Here is a 24,905-nt window from a genome sequence, read left to right as displayed (position 1 = left end):
CCTTGTTGGTTCTGTTTTTTAATTTGGCTCCTAGCTTTTCATACTCCCTCCACAGAACCTCTGTTCCTGTTCTACCTATGTCGTTGGCACCTACGTGGACCACTACAACTGGATTCTTACCCTCCCACTCCAAGTTCCTCTGCAGCCCAGATGAGATATCCTGAACCTGAGCACCAGGCAGGCAACACAACCTTCGGGATTCTCAATCCTGGTCACAGAGAACAGTGTCAATGCCCCTAACTACACTATCCCCAATTACCACGACATTTCTTTTTTCCTCCTCCACCTGAACGGCTCCCTGTACCTCGGTGCCGTGGGCAGTTTGCTCATCCTCCCTGCAGTCCCCGTTCCCGTCCACACAGGGAGCAAGAATCTCAAACCTGTTGGACAGATTCAGGGACTGAGGCTCCTGGAACTCTACCTCCTGGATCCCATTACCTGCCTCACTCGCAGCCACACCCTCTTGTCCCTGACCCCCGGCTGAATTAGTTAGTCTAAGCGGTGTTACTGCCTCCTGAAACACAGCGTCCAGGTAACTCTCCCTCTCCCTGATATATCGCAGTGTCTGAAGCTCAGACTCCAGCTCATCAACCCTGAGCCGGAGTTCCTCAAGCAACCAACACTTACTGCAGACATGCTCACTGGGAACCACAGTGGGGTCCACCCAGTGGGGTATTAGTAAATAAATGCTTGTTATATTGACAAAACAAATTTTGTAGAGTCTATCTTTCACAGTCAAGAAGCAGGAAAAGTTTCCGCTTCAACAGTGAGCTTGACGTCCGTGGTAGGGAAGTTGTTGGAGAAGATTCTTAGAGATAGGATATATGCGCATTTAGAACTGAATAATCGCATTAGCGATAGACAGCATGGTTTTGTACGAGGGAGGTCATGCCTCACAAATTTGGTTGAGTTTTTTGAGGAGGTGACAGAAACGATTGACGAGGGAAGGGCCGTGGATGTCGTCTATATGGATTTTAGTAAAGCGTTTGACAAGGTCCCTCATGGCAGGCTGGTGCAAAAGGTTAAATCTCACGGGATAAAAGGTGAGCGAGCTAGATGGATGGAGAACTGGCTTAGCCATAGAAGACAGAGGGTAGCAGTGGAGGGGTCTTTTTCCGGTTGGAGGTCTGTGACTAGTGGTGTTCCGCAGGGCTCTGTACTGGGACCTCTGCTGTTTGTGATATATATAAATGATTTGGAGGAAGATGTAACTGGTGTGATCAGTAAGTTTGCGGACGACACAAAGATTGCTTGAGTTGTGGATAGTGATGAACATTGGCAGAGAATACAGCAGGATATAGATAGGCTGGAACATTGGGCGGAGAAATGGCAGATGGAATTTAATCCAGATAAATGCGAAGTGATGCATTTCGGTAGATCTAATGTAAGGGGGAGCTATACAATAAATGGCAGAACCATCAGGAGTATAGACACACAGAGGGATCTGGGTGTATAAAGGTGGCAACACAGGTGGAGAGGGTGGTGAAGAAGGCATGCTTGCTTTTATTGGACGGGGCATAGAATATAAAAGTTGGCATATGATGTTGCAGCTGTATAGAACATTGGTCAGGCCACATTTGGAATACTGCGTCCAGTTCTGGTCGCCACACGACCAGAAGGACGTGGAGGCTTTGGAGAGAGTACAGAAAGGGTTTACCAGGATGTTGCCTGGTATGGAGGGTCTTAGCTATGAGGAGAGACTGGGTAAACTGGGGTTGTTCTCCCTGGAAAGACGGAGGATGAGGGGCGACCTAATAGAGGTGTATAAAATTATGAAGGGCATAGATAGGGTGAACAGTGGGAAGCTTTTTCCCAGGTCAGAGGTGACGAACACAAGGGGTCACGGGTTCAAGGTGAGGGGGGCAAGGTTCAACACAGATGTCAAGGGGACGTATTTTACACAGAGGGTGGTGGGGGCCTGGAATGCACTGCCAAGCAAGGTGATTGAGGCGGACACGCTGGGATCATTTAAGACTTATCTAGATAGCCACATGAACAGACTGGGATACAAATGAATGGTCTAGTTGGGCACATCAGCGGCGCAGTCTTGGAGGGCCGAAGGGCCTGTTCCTGTGCTGTATTGTTCTTTGTTCTTTTGTAAGTGCGCAGGTACAGCAGGCAGTAAAGGCGTCAAATGGTATGTTGGCCTTTATAGCAAGAGAATCTGATTATAGGAATAGGAATGTTTTGCTGCAATTGTACAGGGTGTTGGTGAGGCCACACCTGGAGTGTTGTGTGCAATTTTGGTGTCCTTATCTGAGGAAGGGTGTCGTTGCTATAGAGGGAGTGCAGCAAAGGTTTATCAGGCTTATTCGTGGGATGGCAGGTCTGTCATATGACTAAGTGACTAAGTCACTCTGGATTATATTCATTGGAGTTCAGAAGAGTGAAGGGGGTTCTCACAGAAACTTATAAAATTTTAACAGAATTAAACAAAGTAGATTCAGAAAGAATATTCATAATTTGAGGATAAGTGAGGTGAGGAGAAATTTCTTCACCTAAAGAGTGATGAATCTGTGGCATTCACGAGGACAGCAAGTAGTTGAACCCAAAATATTGTTTGATTTCAAGAAGAAATTAAATATAGCTCTTGGTGCTAAAGGCATCAATGAATATGGAGGTGGGGGATGGGGAGCAATGGCAGGATCAGGATATTGAATTTGATGATCAGCCATGCTCAAAATGAATGGTGGAGCAGGCTCCAAGGGCCCAATGGCCCACTATTTTCCATGTTTCTATGTTTCCAATCTCAGATTTTAATTCAGAGAACTTTCTGGAGAGATATTCCCGTCACCTGCCCACAGCAGTGACTATATTGACTTTGCTTTCTTCATCGAGTCTGCACCAAGCCTGCATTAATACGATTTTCCATCACTGCTCCCATTTCTTTGAATATTATGATATTCCAAGTGCAAATACTTGTTTGAAGGTTGTACGGTTTCCAACAGTGCATTCCAGATTCTCGACAGTTTTCTTTCTCAAATCCCCTCGGAATCTTGTCCCACTCTCCCTAAAACTATGCCCCCTCGTGATTGACCCCTCAACCAAGGGGAATAGTTGCTTCCTATTCAACCTGTCCATACCTCTCATAACCTTATACACCTCAATCATAGAACAAAGAACAAAGAGAACAAAGAAAATTACAGCATAGGAACAGGCCCTTCGGCCCTCCAGCCTGTACTGACCATGCTGCCCATGTGAACTAAAACCGCCTACCCTTCTGAGGACCATATCCCTCTATTCCCATCCTATTCATGTATTTGTAAAGACGCCCTCTTGAAAGTCATTATCGTATCTGCTTCCACTACCTCCCCTGGCAGCGAGTTCCAAGCACCCACCACCCTCTCTAAAACATTTGCCTCGTGCATCTCCTTTAAACCTTGCCTCTCGCACCTTAAACGTATGCCTCCGAGTAATTGAGCCACCCTGGGAAAAAACTTCTGACTATCCACTCTGTCCATGCCCCTCATAATCTTGTAGATTTCTATCAGGTCGCCCCTCAACCTCTGTCGTTCCAGTGATAACAAACCAAGTTTCTCCAACCTCTCTTCATAGCTAATGCCCACCATACCAGGAAACATCCTGGTAAATCTTTTCTGTACCCTCTCCAAAGCCTCCACATCTTCCTGGTAGTGTGACGACCAGAATTGAACACTATATTCCAAGTGCAGCCTTACTAAGGTTCTATAAAGCTGAAACATGACTTGCCAATTTTTAAACTCAATGCCGCAGCCGATGAAGGCAAGCATGCCGTACGCCTTCTTGACCACCTTCTCCACTTGCGTTGCCACTTTCAGTGACCTGTGTACCTGTACACCCAGATCTCTCTGTCTATCAATACTCTAAGGGCTCTGCCATTTACTGTATATTTCCTCTCTGCATTATCCCACATTTGTCCGGATGTCCCCTCCTCAGCCTTCTCTGCTCTAAAGAAAACAATCCAAACCTCTCTAGGCTCCTCTTATAGCTCAAGTGTTCCATCTCAGGCAACATCGTGGTGAATCTCCTCTGTACCACTTCTAGTGCAGTCACATCTTTCCTATAGCTAGGTGGCCAGAATTGCACACAGTACTCCAGCTGTGGCCTAACCAATGTTCTATCTGTACAGCTCCAACATAACCTCCCTGCTCTTTTACGCGATGTAAGAAGTCTCACAACACCAGGTTAAAGTCCAACAGGTTTATTTGGGAGCAAATACCATAAGCTTTCGGAGCACAGCTCCTTCGTCAGATGGAGTGGATATCTGTTCTCCAACAGTGCACAGACACAGAAATCAAGTTACAGAATACTAATTAGAATGCAAATCTCTACAGCCAGCCAGGTCTTAAAGGTACAGGCAATCTGGGTGGAGGGAGCATTCAACACAGGTTAAAGAGATGTGTATTGTCTCGACAGAACAGCTAGTGAGATTCTGCAAGATCAGGGGGAAAGCTGTGGGGGTTACTGATGATGTGACATAAATCCAACATCCCGGTTTAGGCCGTCCTCATGTGTGCGGAACTTGGCTATCAGTTTCTGCTCAGCGACTCTGCGCTGTCGTGTGTCGTGAAGGCCGCCTTGGAGAACGCTGTTCTGTCTGGAGACAATACACATCTCTTTAACCTGTGTTGAATGCTCCCTCCACCCACATTGTCTGTACATTTAAGACCTGGCTGGCTGTAGAGATTTGCATTCTAATTAGTATTCTGTAACTTGATTTCTGTGTCGGTGCACTGTTGGAGAACAGATATCCACTCCATCTGACGAAGGAGCTGTGCTCCGAAAGCTTATGGTATTTGCTACCAAATAAACCTGTTGGACTTTAACCTGGTGTTGTGAGACTTCTTACTGTGCTTACCCCAGTCCAACGCCGGCATCTCCACATCACTTTTACGCGATGCCATGACTGATAAAAGCAAGCATCCATGTGCCTTCTTAACTACCTTATTCACCTGCTCTGCCACCATATGGGATCTGTGAATAATTACCCCAAGATCCAGCTGTTCTGAGCTTTCTAGTGTCCTGCCATTCATTAAATACTTCATTGTCCTGTTATGGGCAGCACAATGGCACAGTGGTTAGCACTGCTGCCGCATAGCACCAGGGACTAGGGTTCAATTCCCGGCTTGGGTCACTGTGTGTGTGGAGTCTGTATGTTCTCCCCGTGTCGACGTGGGTTTCCTCCAGGTGCTCTGGTTTTCTCCCACAGTCCAAAGATGTGTGGGTTAGGTGGATTGGCCAGGTTAAATTGCACCTTAGTGTCGGGGGTTTAGCTAGGCTAAATGCATGGGGTTATGGGGATAGGGCCTGGGTGGGATTGTGGTCGGTGCAGACTCAATGGGCCGAATGGCCTCCTTCTGCACTGTAGGATTCTATGATATGATTCTATGATATACTGCTTCCAAAGTGCGTAACCTTGCACTTATCAGGGTTAAATACCATCTGCCCATCTGATCAATCCATCGATAACGGGTAAAACAGACGAACTTAGGGCCTTAATGCTTATGCGGAATTTGGATGTGGTTGCGGTGACGGAAACTTGGTTAAAAGAAGGACAGGACTGGCAGCTGAATATTCCGGGGTATAAGTGTTTTAGGCGAGACAGAGGAGGGGCTAAAAAAGGTGGGGGAGTAGCGATATTAGTTAAGGAGCATATTACCGCGGTGCAGAGGGTAGACAACTTAGAGGGGTCATGTACTGAGTCGCTGTGGGTGGAACTCAGAAACAGGAAGGGTGCAGTCACTATGCTGGGGGTGTACTACAGACCACCCAACAGCCCACGGGAAGTGGAGGAAAGGATATGTCAGGAGATTCTGGATAGGTGCAGAAAAAATAGGGTTGTTGTAGTGGGGGACTTTAATTTCCCTGGCACAGACTGGAAAGTGCTTAGAGCTGGGGGTCCGGACGGGGAGGAATTTGTAAAATGCGTACTGGAAGGTTCTTTGGAACAATATGTAGATCGCCCGACTAGAGAGGGGGCTATACTGGACCTCGTTCTGGGAAATGAGCCCGGTCAGGTCGTCAAAGTTTCGGTAGGGGAACATGTGGCAAATAGTGACCACAACTCTGTTAACTTTAGGATAGTAATGGACAAGGATGAGTGCTGTCCTACGGGCAGGGTGCTAAATTGGGGGAAGGCTAACTATAGCCGGATTAGGCAGGAATCGGTGGATGTTGATTGGGAGAGGATGTTTGAGGGTAAGTCCGCGTCTGGCATGTGGGAGTCTTTTAAGGAACTATTGATAAGGCTGCAGGATAGGCATGTGCCTGTAAAAAGGAAAGATAGGAAAGGTAGGATTCGAGAGCCGTGGATAACCAGGGAAATTGAGGATCTGATTAAAATGAAAAGGGAGGCGTACGTTAAGTCCAGGCAACAGAAAACAGATGGAGCTCTGGAGGAATACAGAGAGAGTAGGAAAGATCTCAAACGGGGAGTTAGAAGGGCAAAAAGAGGTCACGAGATGTTCTTGGCAGGCAGGATTAAGGAGAATCCTAAGGCATTCTATTCATACGTTAGGAACAAAAGAGTTGTCAGGGAGAAAATCGGACCTCTCAGGGACAAAGGAGGGGAATTATGCTTAGAACCCAAGGGAATAGGGGAGATCCTAAATGAATACTTTGCATCGGTATTCACGAAGGAGAGGGGCGTGTTAACCGGGAGCGTCTCGGAGGGAGGTGTTGACCCGTTAGAGAAAATCTCCATTACAAGAGAGGAAGTGTTAGGTTTTTTAGGGAACATTAAAACTGACAAAGCCCCAGGGCCTGAGGGCATCTATCCTCGACTGCTCAGGGAGACGAGAGATGAAATTGCTGGGCCTCTGACGGAAATCTTTATCGCTTCTTTGGACACGGGTGAGGTCCCTGAGGATTGGAGGATAGCGAATGTGGTCCCGTTGTTTAAGAAGGGTAGCAGGGATAACCCAGGAAATTATAGGCCGGTGAGCTTGACGTCCGTGGTAAGGAAGTTGTTGGAGAGGATTCTTAGAGACAGGACGTATGTGCATTTAGAACGGAACAATCTCATTAGTGACAGACAGCATGGTTTTGTAAGAGGGAGGTCGTGCCTTACAAATTTGGTGGAGTTTTTTGAGGAAGTGACAAAAACAGTAGATGAAGGAAAGGCCGTGGATGTCGTCAATATGGATTTCAGTAAGGCATTTGACAAAGTCCCACATGGCAGGTTGGTTAAGAAGGTTAAGGCTCATGGGATCCAAGGAAAAGTGGCTAGATGGATGGAGAACTGGCTTGGCCATAGGAGACAGAGGGTAGTGGTCGAAGGGTCTTTTCCCGGCTGGAGGTCTGTGACCAGTGGTGTTCCGCAGGGCTCTGTACTGGGACCTCTGCTATTTGTGATATATATAAATGATTTGGAAGAAGGTGTAACTGGTGTAATCAGCAAGTTTGCGGATGACACGAAGATGGCTGGACTTGCGGATAGCGAAGAGCATTGTCGGGCAATACAGCAGGATATAGATAGGCTGGAAAATTGGGCAGAGAGGTGGCAGATGGAGTTTAATCCGGATAAATGCGAAGTGATGCATTTTGGAAGAAATAATGTAGGGAGGAGTTATACAATAAATGGCAGAGTCATCAGGAGTATAGAAACACAGAGGGACCTAGGTGTGCAAGTCCACAAATCCTTGAAGGTGGCAACACAGGTGGAGAAGGTGGTGAAGAAGGCATATGGTATGCTTGCCTTTATAGGACGGGGTATAGAGTATAAAAGCTGGAGTCTGATGATGCAGCTGTATAGAACGCTGGTTAGGCCACATTTGGAGTACTGCGTCCAGTTCTGGTCGCCGCACTACCAGAAGGACGTGGAGGCGTTAGAGAGAGTGCAGAGAAGGTTTACCAGGATGTTGCCTGGTATGGAGGGTCTTAGCTATGAGGAGAGATTGGGTAAACTGGGGTTGTTCTCCCTGAAAAGACGGAGAATGAGGGGAGATCTAATAGAGGTGTACAAGATTATGAAGGGTATAGATAGGGTGAACAGTGGGAAGCTTTTTCCCAGGTCGGAGGTGACGATCACGAGGGGTCACGGGCTCAAGGTGAGAGGGGCGAAGTATAACTCAGATATCAGAGGGATTTGTTTTACACAGAGGGTGGTGGGGGCCTGGAATGCGCTGCCAATTAGGGTGGTGGAGGCAGGCACGCTGACATTGTTTAAGACTTACCTGGATAGTCACATGAGCAGCCTGGGAATGGAGGGATACAAACGATTGGTCGAGTTGGACCAAGGAGCGGCACAGGCTTGGAGGGCCGAAGGGCCTGTTTCCTGTGCTGTACTGTTCTTTGTTCTTTGATATCTTCCTGTAATCTATGACCTTTTTCTTCACTGTGAACCACCCTATCAATCTTGGTGTCATCTGCTAACTTGCTTATCATTTCCCCCACATTATCATCTAGATTGTGTATGTATATAACAAACAATAAGTGTCCCATTATTGATTCTTGCACTCTCTGCCTGTTCTTTCTGGGCTATCTGGTGGTCACCCATCCCCTCCTTTCCTCTAGTCCGATGAGCTGTGATGTGACCCACCTCTCTAAACAAGCTATCCACATAACTCAGCTTCATGGATGAACCACAGTGTCTCCAGCCGCTGCTCAAGCGCCAAAATCCTGCAGCTGGGAGCACTTCCTGCAAATGTGGTCACTAGGACACTGGCAGCATCCAGGATTCCCCATGTGTGACCAGCAAAACATTCCACTTGGCTGTCCTCACCTGACATGCCTTCAATATAAAATTAACAAAGAACAAAGAACAGCACAGCACAGGAGCAGGCCCTTTGGCGCACCAAGCCTGCGCCATCGTGATGCCTGACTAAACTAAAACCGTATGTACTTGCGGAGTCCGTATCCTTACATTCCCATCCTGTTCATGTATTCATCTAGTTGCTCCTTAAATGCCACTATCGTACCTGCTCCCACCACCTCCCCAGGCAACGCATTCCAGACATTCACCACCCACAGTGCAAAAAAAGTTGCTTCGCACATCTCCCCTAAACTTTTCCTCACTCACCTTAAACCTATGCCCCCCAGTACTTGACTGTTCTACTCTAGGAAAGAGCATCTGACTATCCACTCTATCCATGCCACTCATAATCTTGTAAACCTCTACGAAGTCGCCCCTCAGCCTCCGTCGGTTCCGGTGAGAACAAACCGAGTTTATCCAACCTCTCCTCATAGCTAATACCCTCCAGACCAGGCAACATCCTGTTAAACCTCTTCTGTACCCTCTCCAAAGCATCCACATCCTTCTGGCGACCAGAATTGTAGACAATATTCTAAATGAGGCCTAACTAAGGTTCTGTACAGTTGCAGCATGATCTGCCAATTTTCATATTCAATGTCCCCACCAATGAAGGCAAGCATGCTGTAGAATAAATATAGATACAGATAATAAATAATACCAATGAAGGTATACGTCAAAACATAACATTTTTGTAAAGTTCAGCATTCACATAAATAATGTGAAGCTCCACAATGTATGCGCAAACAATCCACAGAGTGTGCAAATCAACAACCTGTGCATGTAAATCCCTTATAGGAAAATGCCAGTTTGTACACCTCCTATAGTACAAATGCACCCAACAAAATTTATATAAATTTCACATTTTATGCATGCCCAAAACAGTGTACACACCAAACATAACATATACTCCCAAAATTGTGTACACTCAACATGGTGATGCACAACTCAAATAGCATTGACTCAAATAGTCAATAACCAGGGGGCCAGTGATTTAGAGGGGATTTGAAGAAACATTTTTCACCCAGAAGGCAGTGAAGATCTGAAATTCTCTGCTTGAAAGGGTGGTACAAAGAACAAAGAAAAGTACAGCACAGGAACAGGCCCTTCAACCCTCCAAGTCTGTGCCAATCATGATGCCCTAACTAAACTAAAAAAAACCTTCTGCCCTTACTCGCACTGTATCCCTCTATTTCCTCCCTATTCATGTACCCATGCAGATGCATTTTAAATGTTTCTAATGTGACTGTTTCCATCTCCTCTTCTGGCAGCGCGTTCCAGGCACCCACCACTCTCTGCATATAAAACTTCCCCCGCATATCCCCCTTAAAGAGGTGGGAACATTCATAACTTTTCAGAAACCTTTGATGAGCACTTGAAATTCCATAGCATACAAGGCTATGGACCAAGTGCTGGAAAATGGGATTAGAACAGATAGGTGCTTGATGGCTGGCCAGACACAATGGGCCAAAGGACCTTTTTCTGCGCTGAATCTCTGTTCCCATCAAACACTCCCAGGACAGTTACAGCACGGGGTTAGATATAGAGTAAAGCTCCCTCTACACAGTCCCCATAAAACACGATGTGGAGATGCCGGCGTTGGACTGGGGTAAGCACAGTAAGAAGTCTCACAACACCAGGTTAAAGTCCAACAGATTTATTTGGTAGTACAAGCTTTCAGAGTGTTGCTCCTTCTTCTGGTGAGTGAAGAGTTGTGTTCACAAACAAGGCATACATAGACACAGACTCAATTTACAAGATAATGGTTGGAATGCGAGTCTTTACAGGTAATCAAGACTTTACAGGTCCAAACAATGTGAGTGGAGAGAGGGTTAAGCACAGGTTAAAGAGCTGTGAATTGCCTTAAGCCAGGACAGTTAGTGAGATTTTGCAAGCCCAGGCAAGTCTTGGGGGTTACAGATAGTGTGACATGAACCCAAGATCCCGGTTGAGGCCATCCTCATGTGTGCGAAACTTGGCTATCAGTTTTTGCTCGGCGATTCTGCGTTGTCGTGTGTCGTGAGGGCCGCCTTGGAGAACGCTTACCCAAAGATCAAAGGCTAATGCCCGTGACTGCCGAAGTGTTCCCCGACAGGAAGAGGACACTCCTGCCTGGTGCTTGTCAAGCGGTGTTCATTCATCCAATGTCGTAGCATCTGCATGGTCTCGCCAATGTACCATGCCTTGGGACATCTTTTCCTGCAGTGTATCAGGTAGGCAACGTTGGCCGAGCCGCAAAAGTATGTACCCTGTACCTGGTGGGTGGTGTTCTCACGTGAGATGATGGCATCCGTGTCGATGATCCGGTGCACCTTGCAGAAGTTGCTGTGGCAGGGTTGTGTGGTATCGTGGTCACTGTTCTCCGGAAAGCTGGGTAGTTTGCTGCGGAGGTTGTGTGCTTGTTTGAAGGCAAGAAGTGGGCATGTGGGGATGGCCTTGGCGAGATGGTCGTCTTCATCGATGACATGTTCAAGGCTCCGGAGAAGGTGTCGTAGCTTCTCCACTCCGGGAAAGTACTGGATGACGAAGTGTAGCTTCTCCACTCCGGGAAAGTACTGGATGTCCGCCGTGTCCCGTGTTTGTCTTCTGAGAAGGTCGGTGCGTTTTTCACTGTGGCACGTTGGAACTGTTGATCGATGAGTCGAGCACTATACCCTGTTCTTATGAGGGCGACTTTCAGTGTCTGTAGGTGTCAGTTGCGATCTTCCTCATCCGAGCAGATCCTGTGTATTCGGAGGGCTTGTCCGTAGGGGATGGCTTCTTTAACGTGTTTAGGGTGGAAGCTGGAGAAGTGGAGCATCGTGAGGTTATCCATGGGCTTGCGGTACAGTGAAGTGCTGACGTGACCGTCCTTGATGGAGATGCGTGTGTCCAAGAATGAAACCGATTCCGGAGAGTAGTCCAGGTGAGTTTGGTGGTGGGATGGAACTTGTTGATGTCATCATATAGTTGTTTCAGTGATTGTTCACCATGAGTCCAAAGGAAGAAAATGTCATCGATGTATCAAGTGTATAGCATCGGTTGAAGGTCCTGTGCGGTGAAGAAGTCTTGTTCGAACCTGTGCATGAAGATGTTGGCATAGTGAGGTGCGAATTTGGTCCCCATGGCTGTTCCATGTGTCTGGATGAAGAACTTGGTTGTTGAAGGTGAAGACATTGTGGTCCAGGATGAAGCGGATGAGATGTAGATTTGCATCTGGAGATTGGCAGTTGTTGGCATTGAGTATTGAGGCAGTTGCAGCAATACCGTCATCGTGGGGGATGCTGTACTGAGGCAGTTGCAGCAATGCTGTTGTTGTGGGGGATGCTGATGCCATGCAGACGCCACAACCTGGAAACCAAAGATAGAGTCCACATTCTCAACTTGCGCTCAGGATGCAGACCAGCTGCGAAACACTGCCAAGCAGATGAGACAACGGAACTACACTATCTACATGCACACCAAGTACCACAGTAGAAAATAGCACCACTGCAGGGAAATCTATTGTCAACTTATTGGACTACACACTTCAACCAAACGAATTCGAAGTTCTCAGCCGAGGGCTCAATTTTTGCCCCACCACCAAAATGGACTCAATCATTCTCGCAGCAGACACAGAGGAATTCATCAGCCGAATGAGGCTGCGGGACTTCTTCCACAAACCTCAAGAGGCCAACAGCGAACACAATGAGACAGCCAATGAACCGGAACAGCCGACAGAGAAATCCGTGGTGCAACCGAAGAGGAAAGAGTCGAATTGGACTCCTCCGGAAGGCCGCTGCCCTCGACTCGACATGTATGCTCAAGCCGTCAGGAGGTGCGTCAATGCCAGATTCATCAGCCGCACTCACAAGACAGCCCCGAACGTCACCCAAGCACAACGCAACGCCATCCGTGCTCTCAAGACCAACCACAACATTGTCATCAAACCAGCAGACAAAGGAGGGGCCATCGTCATACTGAACAGAACGGATTACTGCAAAGAAGTGTACTGACAACTAAACAACGAGGGACACTACAGACACTTACCCGCAGATCCGACCAAAGAACGCACCCGTCAACTCAACAGATTGATCAAGATCTTTGATCTGGACCTTCAGAGCACCCTCCTTGCTCTCATCCCACGTACTCCCTGTTTTGGAGATCTCTACTGCCTCCCAAAGATACACAAGGCCAACACACCCGGCTGTCCCATCGTATCAGGCAATGGGACCCTGTGCGAGAACCTCTCCGGCTATGTCGAGGGTATCCTGAAACCCATTGTCCAAAGAACCCCCAGCTTCTGTCGTGACACGACGGACTTCCGACAGAAACTCGGCACACATGGAATAATTGAACCAGGATCACTCCTCGTCACAATGGATGTCTTGGCACTCTACACCATCATCCCCCACGACGACGGCATTTCTGCAACTGCCTCAGTACTCAATGCCGACAACTGCCAATCTCCAGATGCAATTCTACAACTCATCCGCTTCATCCTGGACCACAATGTCTTCACCTTCAACAACCAGTTCTTCATCCAGACACACGGAACAGCCATGGGGACCACATTCGCACCTCAATATGCCAACATCTTCATGCACAGGTTCGAACAAGACCTCTTCACCGCATAGGACCTTCAACCAACGCTATACACTAGATACATCAATGACATTTTCTTCCTTTGGACTCATGGCAAAAAATCACTGAAACAACAATATCATGAATCAACAAGTTTCATCCCACCATCAGACTCACCATGGACTACTCTCCGGAATCAGCTGCATTCTTGGGCACACGCATCTCCATCAAGGACGGTCACGTCAGCACTTCACTGTACCGCAAGCCCACGGATAACCTCACGATGCTCCACTTCTCCAGGTTCCACCCAAAACACATTAAAGAAGCCATCCCCTATGGACAAGTATTCCGTATACACAGGATCTGCTCAGATGAGGAGAATCACAACAGACACCTTCACGACACACAACAATGCAGAATCGCCAAGCAAAAACTTTTAGCCAGGTTCCGCACACATTAGCACGGCCTCAACCAGGATCTTGGGTTCATGAAACACTATCCGTAACCCCACAGTGTGCCTGGGTTTGCAAAATCTCACTAACTGTCCTGGCTTGAGACAATTGACAGCTCTTTAACCTGTGCTTAAACCTCTCTCCACTCACACTGTCTGTACCTGTAAAGACTTGATTACCTGTAAAGACTTGCAGTCCAACCATTATCTTGTAAATTGAGTCTGTGTCTATGTATGCCCTGTTTGTGAACACAACTCCTCACTCACCTAGACTACGGAGGAAATCGCAGATCCCCTAGCAAAGATATTTGAATCATCGATAGTCACAGGTGCCTGAAGATTGAAGGGTGGTAAATGTTGTGCCTTTGTTTAAAAAGGGCTGCAGGGAGAAGACTGGGAACTACAGGCTGGTGAACTACATCTGGGGTGGGTAAGTTGTTGGAAGGTATTTTGAGAGACAGGATCTACAGGCATTTAGAGACACAAGGACTGATTAGGGACAGTCAGCATGGCTTTGTGAGTGGAAAATCATGTCTCACAAATTTGATTGAGTTTTTTGAAGGGGTACCAAGAAGGTAGATGAGGGCAGTGCAGTTGATGTTGTCGACATGGACTTTAGCAAGGCCTTTGACAAGGTACCGCATGGTAGGTTGTTGCATAAGGTTAAATCTCATGGGATCCAGGGTAAGGTAGCTAAATGGATAAAAAACTGGCTTGACGACAGAAGCCTGAGGGTGGTTGCAGAGGGTTGTTTTTCAAACTGAAGACCTGTGACCAGTGGTGTGCCTCAGCGATCGGTGCTGGGACCACTGTTATTTTTCATTTATATTAATGATTTAGATGAGAATATAGGAAGCATGGTTAGTAAGATTGCAGATGACACCAAGATTGGTGGCATAGTGGACAGTGAAGAAGGTCATCGCAGATTGCAACGGGATCTTGATCAATTGGTCCAGTGGGCTGACGAATGGCAGATGCGGTTTAATTTATATAAATGTGGGGTGATGCATTTTGGTAGATTGAACCAGGGCAGGACTTACTCAGTTAATGATAGGGCATTGGGGAGAGTTACAGAACAAAGAGATCTAGGGGTACAGGTTCATAGCTCCTTGAAAGTGGAGTCACAGGTGGACAGAGTGGTGAAAAAGGCATTCGGCATGCTTGGTTTCATTGGTCAGAACACTGAATACAGGATTTGGGACGTCTTGTTGAAGTTGTACAAGACATTGGTAAGGCCAAACTTGAAATACTGAGAACAGTTCTGGTCACCCTATTATAGAAAGGATATTATTAAACTAGAAAGAGGGCAGAAAAGATTTACTAGGATACTACCGGGACTTAGACTGGGACTTCTTTCTCTGGAGCATAGAAGGCTGAGGGGTGATCTTATAGAGGGCTATAAAATAATGAGGGGCAAAGATCATCTAGATAGTCAGTATCTTTTCCCAAAGGTAGGGGAGTCTAAAACTAGAGGGCAGAGGTTTAAGGTGAGAGGGGAGAGATACAAAAGTGTCCAGAGGGGCAATCTTTTCACACAGAGCGTGGTAAGTATCTGGAACAAGCTGCCAGAGGTGGTAGCAAAGGCGGGTACAATTTTGTTTTTTAAAAAGCATTTAGACAGTGACATAGGTAAGATGGGTATAGAGAGATATCGGCCAAATGCGGGCAATTGGGACTAGCTTAGGGGTTTAAAAAAAAGGGTGGCATGGACAAGTTGGGCCGAAGGGCCTGTTTCCATGCTGTAAACCTCTATGACCAGACGAAGGAGCAACACTTCGAAAGCTTGTGCTACCAAATAAACCTGCTGGACTTTAAACTGGTGTTGTGAGACTTCTTCCCATAAAACACTCCCAGGACAGGTACAGCAAAGGATTAGTTACAGCATAAAGCTCCCTCAACACTGTCCCATCAAACACTCCAAGGACAGGTACAGCATGGGGTTAGATTCAGAGTAACCTTCCCTCTACCTGCGCCATCAAACACTCCCAGGACAGGAACAGTACAGGGTTAGATACAGAGTAAAGCTCCCGCTAGGCCGTACTTGGAATGCAGTGTTCAATTCTGGTCACGACACTACCAGAAGGATGTGGAGGCTTTGGAGAGGGTACAAAAAGGTTTACCAGGATGTTGCTTGCTATGTAGAGCATTAGCTATAGAACATAGAACATAGAAAAGCTACAGCACAAACAGGCCCACAAGTTGCGCCGGACATGTCCCTACCTACTAGGCTTACCTATAACCCTCTATCTTACTAACTTCCATGAACTTATCCAAAAGTCTCTTAAAAGACCCTATCGAATCCGCCTCCACCACCACTACCGGCAGCCGATTCCACGCACCCACCACCCTCTGAGTGAAAAACTTACCCCTAACGTCTCCTCTGTACCTACTCCCCAGCACCCTAAACCTGTGACCTCTTGTGGCAACCATTCCAGCCCTGGGTAAAAGCCTCTGAGAATCCACTCTATCAATATTTCTCAACATCTTATACACCTCTATCAGGTCACCTTTCATCCTTCGCTTCTCCAAGGAGAAAAGACCTAGCTCTCTCAATCTATCCTCATAAGGAATGCCATCTAATCCAGGCAACATCCTTGAAAATCTCCTCTGCACCCGTTCTATGGCTTCCACATCCTTTCTGTAATGAGGTGACCAGAACTGGGCACAGTACTCCAGGTGGGGTCTGACCAGGGTCCTATACAGCTGCAGCATTATCTCCCGATTTCTAAACTCAATTCCTCTATTGATGAAGGCCAGTATTCCATACGCCTTCTTAACCACAGCCTCTACCTGCGACACTGCTTTGAGTGTCTATGAACCCAGACCCCAAGATCCTTCTGATCTTCCACACTGCCAAGCGTCTTACCCTTAATATTATATTCTTTCATCCTATTCGACCTGCCAAAATGAACCACCACACACTTATCTGGATTGAAGTCCATCTGCCACTTCTCCGCCCAGTCTTGCATCTTATCGATGTCTCGTTGCAACTGCTGACATCCCTCTACACTATCCACAACACCACCAACCTTTGTGTCATCAGCAAATTTGCCAACCCATCCTTCCACTTCCTCATCCAGGTCATTTATAAAAATCACAAAGAGCAAGGGTCCCAGAACAGATCCCTGGGGCACCCCACTGGTGACCAACCTCCATGCTGAAAAAGACCCATCTACAAACACTCTTTGCCTTCTGTGGGCAAGCCAGTTCTGAATCCACAAGGCAATGTCCCCTTGTATCCCATGCCCCTTCACTTTCTCAATAAGCCTTGCATGGGGCACCTTATCAAACGCCTTGCTGAAATCCATATAAACTACATCTACCACTCTTCCCTCGTCTATGTGTCTAGTTACATCTTCAAAAAATTCAATCAGGCTCATAAGGCATGATCTGCCTTGGACAAAGCCGTGCTGGCTATTTCTGATCATACTATTCCTCTCCAGATGTTCATAAATCCTGCCTCTCAGGATCTTCTCCATCAACTGACCAACCACTGAGGTTAGACTCACTGGGCTATAATTTCCCGGGCTATCTCTTCTCCCTTTCTTGAATAACGGAACCACATCTGCAATCCTCCAATCCTCCCATCTCCATTGATGACGCAAAGATCATCACCAGAGGCTCAGCAATCTCTTCCCTCGCCTCCCACAGTAACCCGGGGTACATCCCATCTGGTCCCTGCGATTTACCTCACTTGATACTTTTCAAAAGCTCCAACACATCCTCTCCCCTAATGCCCACATGCTCAATCTTCTCAGTCCACTGCAAGTCTGCACTGTAACTACCAAGATCCCTTTCCACTGTGAATACTGAAGCAAAGTATTAATTGAGTACCTCTGCTATTTCTACCGGTTCTATACAGACTTTCCCACCGTCACATTTGATAGGTCCTACTCCTTCACATCTTATCTTCTTACTCTTAACATACTTGTAGAATGTCTTGGTGTTTTCCTTTATCCTGTCTGCCAAGGCCTTCTCATGACCCCTTCTTGCTCTTCTAATTTCCCTCTTAAGTTCTTTCCTACTAGTCGTATACTCTTCTAGATTTCTAACATTACCTAGCTCCCTGAACCATTCCAATGCTAATGTAAAGGAGATCACTATCCCCAAAATGCTCTCCCACTGAGAAATCTGACACCTGCCCAGGTTCATTCCCTAATATCAAATCCAGCACAGCCTCTCCTCTTGTAGACTTATCCACACACTGTCAGGAAGCCCTCCTGAACACACCTAACAAACTCCTCCCCATCCCCTTACCCTAGGGATATTCCAATCGATATTTGGGAAATTAAAATCTCCCATCACGACCACTCTGTTATTATCACATCTCTCCAAGATCTGCTTCCCAATCTGCTCCTCCACATCCCTGCTACTATTGGGCGGCTTATAGAAAACACCCAGTAAAGTTACCGACCCCTTCCTGTTGTGAACCTCCACCCACAGAGATTCCGTAGACAATCCCTCTGTGGCATCCATCTTTTCTACAGTCGTGACACTATCCCTGATCAACAGTGCCACTCCCCCACCCCTTTTGCCTCCTTCCCTGTCCCTCCTGAAACATCTGAACCCGGCACTTGAAGTATCCAGTCCTGTCCCTGAGATAACCAAGTCTCTGTAATGGCCACCACATCACACTTCCAAGCAGTGATCCACGCTCTAAGCTCATCCATTTTGTTCACTATACTCCTTGCGTTAAAATACAGACATCTCAACCCTTCGGTCTGAGCGCTCCCCTTCCCCTTCACCTGTGTATCCTCCCTCTCACACTGCCGACCAGCCCCTTTTACTTTTAAGCTAACCTCCTCTCTCCCAGTCACCTCATTTTTATTCCCACCCCCCAACCATTCTAGTTTAAACACTCCCCAGTAACCTTAGAACATAGAACATAGAACATTACAGCGCAGAACAGGCCCTTCGGCCCACGATGTTGCACCGACCAGTTAAAAAAAAACTGTGACCCTCCAACCTAAACCAATTTCTTTTCGTCCATGAACCTATCTACGGATCTCTTAAACGCCCCCAAACTAGGCGCATTTACTACTGATGCTGGCAGGGCATTCCAATCCCTCACCACCCTCTGGGTAAAGAACCTACCCCTGACATCGGTTCTATAACTACCCCCCCTCAATTTAAAGCCATGCCCCCTCGTGCTGGATTTCTCCATCAGAGGAAAAAGGCTATCACTATCCACCCTATCTAAACCTCTAATCATCTTATATGTTTCAATAAGATCCCCTCTTAGCCGCCGCCTTTCCAGCGAAAACAATCCCAAATCCCTCAGCCTCTCCTCATAGGATCTCCCCTCCATACCAGGCAACATCCTGGTAAACCTCCTCTGCACCCTCTCCAAAGCCTCCACATCCTTCCTGTAATGTGGGGACCAGAACTGCACACAGTACTCCAAGTGCGGCCGCACCAGAGTTGTGTACAGTTGCAACATAACGCTACGACTCCTAAATTCAATCCCCCTACCAATAAACGCCAAGACACCATATGCCTTCTTAACAACCTTATCTACTTGATTCCCAACTTTCAGGGATCTATGCACACATACACCTAGATCCCTCTGCTCCTCCACACTATTCAAAGTCCTCCCGTTAGCCCTATACTCAACACATCTGTTATTCCTACCAAAGTGAATTACCTCACACTTCTCCGCATTAAACTCCATCCGCCACCTCTCGGCCCAACTTTGCAACCTGTCTAAGTCTTCCTGCAAACTACGACACCCTTCCTCACTGTCTACCACACCACCGACTTTGGTGTCATCAGCAAATTTGCTAATCCACCCAACTATACCCTCATCCAGATCATTAATAAATATTACAAACAGCAGTGGCCCCAAAACAGATCCCTGAGGTACACCACTTGTAACCGCACTCCATGATGAATATTTACTATCAACCACCACCCTCTGTTTCCTATCCGCTAGCCAATTCCTGATCCAATTTCCTAGATCACCCCCAATCCCATACATCTGCATTTTCTGCAGAAGCCTACCATGGTGAACCTTATCAAACGCCTTACTAAAATCCATATATACCACGTCCACTGCCTTGCCCCCATCCACCTCCTTGGTCACTTTCTCAAAAAACTCAATAAGGTTAGTAAGGCACGACCTACCTGCCACAAAACCATGCTGACTATCACCTATCAATTCATTACTCTCCAAATAACTATAAATCCTATCCCTTATAATTTTTTCCAACATCTTGCCGACAACAGAAGTGAGACTCACCGGTCTATAATTCCCGGGGAAGTCTCTGTTCCCCTTCTTAAACAATGGGACAACATTCGCTAACCTCCAATCTTCTGGTACTATACCAGAGGCCAACGACGACCTGAAGATCAGAGCCAGAGGCTCTGCAATCACTTCTCTTGCCTCCCAGAGAATCCTTGGATAAATCCCATCCGGACCAGGGGATTTATCTATTTTCAGACCCTCCAGAATATCCTGCACATCCTCCTTATCAACTTAGCAAACCTTCCCGCCAGGATATTGGTCCCGCTGGGATTTAAGTGAAACCCATCCTTTTAGTACAGGTCGCACCTGCCCCTAAAGAGGTCCCAATGATCCAGGAACCTGAATCCCTGACCTCTGCTCCAATCCCTCAGCCACGCATTTATCCTCCACCTTATTCCATTCCTTCCCTCACTGTCTTGTGGCACAGGTAGCAATCCCGAGATTACTCCTTTGCATTCCTTCTTCTTAACTCCCTACCTAACTTCCTATATTCTCCTTTCATAACCCCTTCCCCTTTCCTGCCTATGTCAGTGGTACCAGTCTGCACCACGACCTCTGGCTCCTCTCCCTCCCACTTGAGGATTTCTTGGATACGGTCAGAAACATCCCTGATCCCGGTATCAGGGAGGTAAACCACCATCCGCGTTTCTCGACTTCCTCCACAAAAACGCCTGTCTGACCCCCTCACTGTAGAGTCCCCAATCACCACTGCCTTCCTCCTCCTTTCCTTACCCTTCTGTGCTACAAGGCCGGACTCCGTGCCGGAGGCACGACCACTGCTGCTTCCACCAGGTGGGCTGTCCACCCCAACAGTACTCAAACAAGAGTACTTATTCTTAAGGGGCACAACCACTGGGGTCTCTCTACCACCTGACTCTTCCCTTTCCTGACTGTGACCCACTTGCCTGCTTCTTGTGGCCCCGGTGTGACCACCTGCCTATAACTCCTATCTATCACCTCCTCGCTTTCCCTGACCAGACGAATGTCCTCGAGCTGCAGCTCCAGTTCCCTAACTCGGTCCCTGAGGAGCCGCAGCTCAATACACCCAGCGCAGATATGCACCTCTGGGAGGCTCGGAGACTCCACAACCTCCCACATCCGGCACTGAGCACAACAAACTGGCTTCACATTCATAATGCCCCTTTTCCTCAGATTCCACAGGGAAAGAACTAAGATTTAACAGTTGAGAATCCTACCCTCCCTCGCCCGTTTCCTCCTAAGCCCGTTGAGCCAAAGCCCTTCAGCTCTCACTCTGCTACCTGCTCACTCCGCTGCCCGCTACAATGCTGCCCGCTGAATAGTGCATTCTCCTCTTTAAACCTCACTCGAACTACCGACTGACTCCAGGCACATGCGCACAAAACATTTTTTAAAACCGCTCTGTCGTCCTGCTGTTTAAAAAGTGTCCGTTCTGCATTCCTTCTCTGTTAACTGTCTCCACTCCGCATTCCTTCACTTTAAATGCTGCTGCTCTGTCGTCCTGCTGTTTAAAAAAAGCTATGAGGAGAGGTTGGAGAAACTTGGTTTGTTTAGCTTTGAGGGGAGGTTGGAGAAACTTGGTTTGTTCTCACTGGAATGACTGAGGTTGAGGGGAGACCTGACAGAAGTCTACAAGATTATAATGGGCATGGACAGAATGGATAGTCAGAAGCTTTTTCCCAGGTTGAGGCACAGGTTTAAGGTGTGAGGGACAAGGTTTAAAGGAGATGTACGAGGCAGGTTGTTTACACAGAGAATGGTGGGTGCGTGGAACTCACTGCCGGGGAGGTAGTGGAAGCAGTTACAATAGTGATTTTTGACAAATACATGAATAGGATGGGAATGGAGGGATATGGTCCCATGAAGGGTCGGAGGCTTTAGTTCAGTAGGGCAGCATGGTCGGTGCAGGCTTGGAGGGCCGAAGGGCCTGTTCCTGTGTTGCAATTTTCTTTGTTCTTTGTTCTATACTGTCCCATCAAACACTCCCAGGACAGGTACAGCACAAGGTTAGATAGAAAGTAAAGCTCCCTCGACACTGCCCCCATCAAATACTCCCAGGACAGGTACATCACGGGGTTAGATACAGAGTAAAGATCTGCTGAACTTCAAAAAGTGATGCTGTTCGGGTAAGAGATTGATCGCACTGGGATTTTCCATCAAACTCACTCCATGAAATTAAGGCATCAGATTTAGGAACAGTGTTGTTGATTGGCTCATTGCCAGTGAGATTGGTAATAAGTTTTTTTTAATTCATTGGATGTGGGTGCCACTGGTCAGCACTGGGCCTGCATTTATTGCCCATCCCTAATTGCCCTCGAACTGAGTCGCCATTTCAGAGGGCATTTAAGCATCAACCACATTGCTCTGGGCTTGGAGACACATGTAGGCCAGACAAGGTAAGGACGTCAGATTTCCTTCCCTCAAGGACATTAGTGAACCAGATGGGTTTTTACAACACGATGCTCCACTTCTCCAGCTTCCACCCTAAACACGTTAAAGAAGCCATCCCCTATGGACAAGCCCTCCGAATACACAGGATCTGCTCGGATGAGGAGGATTGCAACAGACACCTCTAGACGCTGAAAGTTGCCCTCATAAGAACAGGATATGGCATTCGACTCATCGATCGACAGTTCCAACGCGCTACAGCGAAAAACCGCACCGACCTCCTCAGAAGACAAACACGGGACACAGTGGACAGAGTACCCTTCGTCGTCCAGTACTTCCCCGGAGCGGAGAAGCTACGGCATCTCCTCCAGAGCCTTCAACATGTCATTGATGAAGACGAACACCTCGCCAAGGCCATCCCCACACCCCCATCTCTTGCCTTCAAACAACCGCACAACCTCAAACAGACCATTGTCCGCAGCAAACTACCCAGCCTTCAGGAGAACAGTGACCACGACACCACACAACCCTGCCACAGCAACCTCTGCAAGACGTGCCGGATCATCGATACGGATGCCATCATCTCACATGAGAACACCATCCACCAGGTACACGGTACATACTCTTGCAACTCGGCCAACGTTGTCTACCTGATACGCTGCAGGAAAGGATGTCCCGTGGCATGGTACATTGGGGAAACTATGCAGATGCTGCGACAACGGATGAATGAACACCGCTCGACAATCACCAGGCAAGACTGTTCTCTTCCTGTTGGGGAGCACTTCAGCGGTCACGGGCATTCGGCCTCTGATATTCGGGTAAGCGTTCTCCAAGGCAGCCTTCATGACGCACGACGGCGCAGAGTCGCTGAGCAGAAACTGATAGCCAAGTTCCGCACACATGAGGACGGCCTCAACCGGGATATTGGGTTCATGTCACACTATCTGTCATCCCCACAGCTTGCCTGGACTTGCAGAGTCTCACTGGCTGTCCTGTCTGGAGACAATACACATCTCTTTAACCTGTCTTAATGCTCTCTCCACTCACATTGTTTGTATCTTTAAGACTTGATTAACTGTAAGTATTCGCATTCCAACCATTATTCTGTAAATTGAGTTTGTGTCTTTATATGTCCTGTTTGTGAACAGAATTCCCACTCATCTGAAGAAGGAGCTTAAGGCTCCGAATGCTTGTGGCTTTTGCTACCAAATAAACCTGTTGGACTTTAACCTGGTGTTGATAAACTTCTTACTGTTTTTACAACAATCCAGAGTGCATGGTGGAATTCAAACCCGGGTTCCCAGAACATTACCATGGGTCTCTGGATTACTAATTGAGAGAAAATTGTGCTACACCACCTCCTAATGGTCCTAATGGTAATGGTATTGAAACCCACGTGACTTACCATCCTGGACTGCAACAGGTTGGTACAACAACTGATAATGGTCAAAGCTGGCCACAGGACTCCTCCAAATCAACATCGCCGAATCATCGGATATGTTAGTAAAGGAAATGCCCAGAGGTGGATCTAAGGCTGGAGAAGACAAAGAACGAGAAACAGAACGGTTCACTAATGAACAGACAAGACCAAAGATAACACATACACGAGAGTGAGGGAGGGATTAGAGTGTTCCAGGTACAGGACAGTGAGAGAGGGATTAGAGTGTTCCAGATAAAGGAGAGTGAGAGAGGGATTAGAGTGTTCCAGGTACAGGGGGGAGAGAGAGAGAGTAGAGTGTTCCAGATACATGAGTGTGAGAGATGGATTAGAGTGTTCCAGATACATGAGTGTGAGAGAGGAATTAGAGTGTTCCAGATACATGAGTGTGAGAGAGGAATTAGAGTGTTCCAGATACATGAGTGTGAGAGAGGAATTAGAGTGTTCCAGATACATGAGTGTGAGAGATGGATTAGAGTGTTCCAGATACAGGAATGTGGGAGAGGGATTTTTATAATAATTGTCCTACCTGTAATGAACTTTCCCACCACTGGTTCCAAAGCTATGGTCCCCTGGATGGCCACTAGAGTGACAATGTATTCTACACCAGGCTTTAAATTGGATAGAATAATGTCTGTCTGTGTTCCATTCAAAGTCACTTGCATCATCCCTCCAATGTCTTGGGGATTGTAATTTAGGATAAAGATGTCGGCAGCAGGTGTTGGCTGATGCCAGGACACATTGACACTCCTTGTGTTAATATCAGAGAATACCAACTCCTCGATTGGGTGGAAACCTATTATCAAAGAATGCAGAACATCAGTAACTCACTGTCAGCACCACACTGAACCTTTGGCCATCTATTCAGTAGCAGCATCTCACTGACTTCTAACCTCCAGCCCCCAGGTCAGCACCTCACTGACCCCTAACCCACTCAGTCCAATGCTTCTGTTCCTCCTCCAGCAAGCTGAACACAGACTGATACAGCAGGGCAATACTGAGGGAGAGCTACACTGTCAGGGGTATTGCCTTTCAAATGAAACTGAGTCCATGTCTGTCCTTCCAGGTCTAGATAAGAGAATCCCTTTTGGAGAGAATGCACAGAGTTTTGTCCAATATTTATCTCTGATCCCAC

The 24,905-nt window shown here is 47.3% G+C and overlaps 1 protein-coding gene across 1 annotated transcript in view; it reads right to left on the bottom strand.

The window, feature by feature from the left end:
• Positions 1-24,905, bottom strand: part of LOC144497123 (tenascin-R-like) — a 291,741-nt gene that overhangs the window by 200,397 nt on the left and 66,439 nt on the right. The window contains exons 6-7 of the mRNA XM_078217919.1: positions 24,300-24,566; positions 23,738-23,866 (exon numbers count right to left, since the gene is read on the bottom strand). Coding sequence (XP_078074045.1) covers positions 23,738-23,866; positions 24,300-24,566 — 396 coding nt within the window. The remainder of the gene's footprint in view (positions 1-23,737; positions 23,867-24,299; positions 24,567-24,905) is intronic.

The sequence above is a fragment of the Mustelus asterias genome, chromosome 8 (assembly GCF_964213995.1).
Source record: "Mustelus asterias chromosome 8, sMusAst1.hap1.1, whole genome shotgun sequence".
NCBI classification, from domain to species: domain Eukaryota; kingdom Metazoa; phylum Chordata; class Chondrichthyes; order Carcharhiniformes; family Triakidae; genus Mustelus; species Mustelus asterias.
Note: the sequence above shows the minus strand (reverse complement) of the source record. Positions and strands in the feature narration are given on the sequence as shown.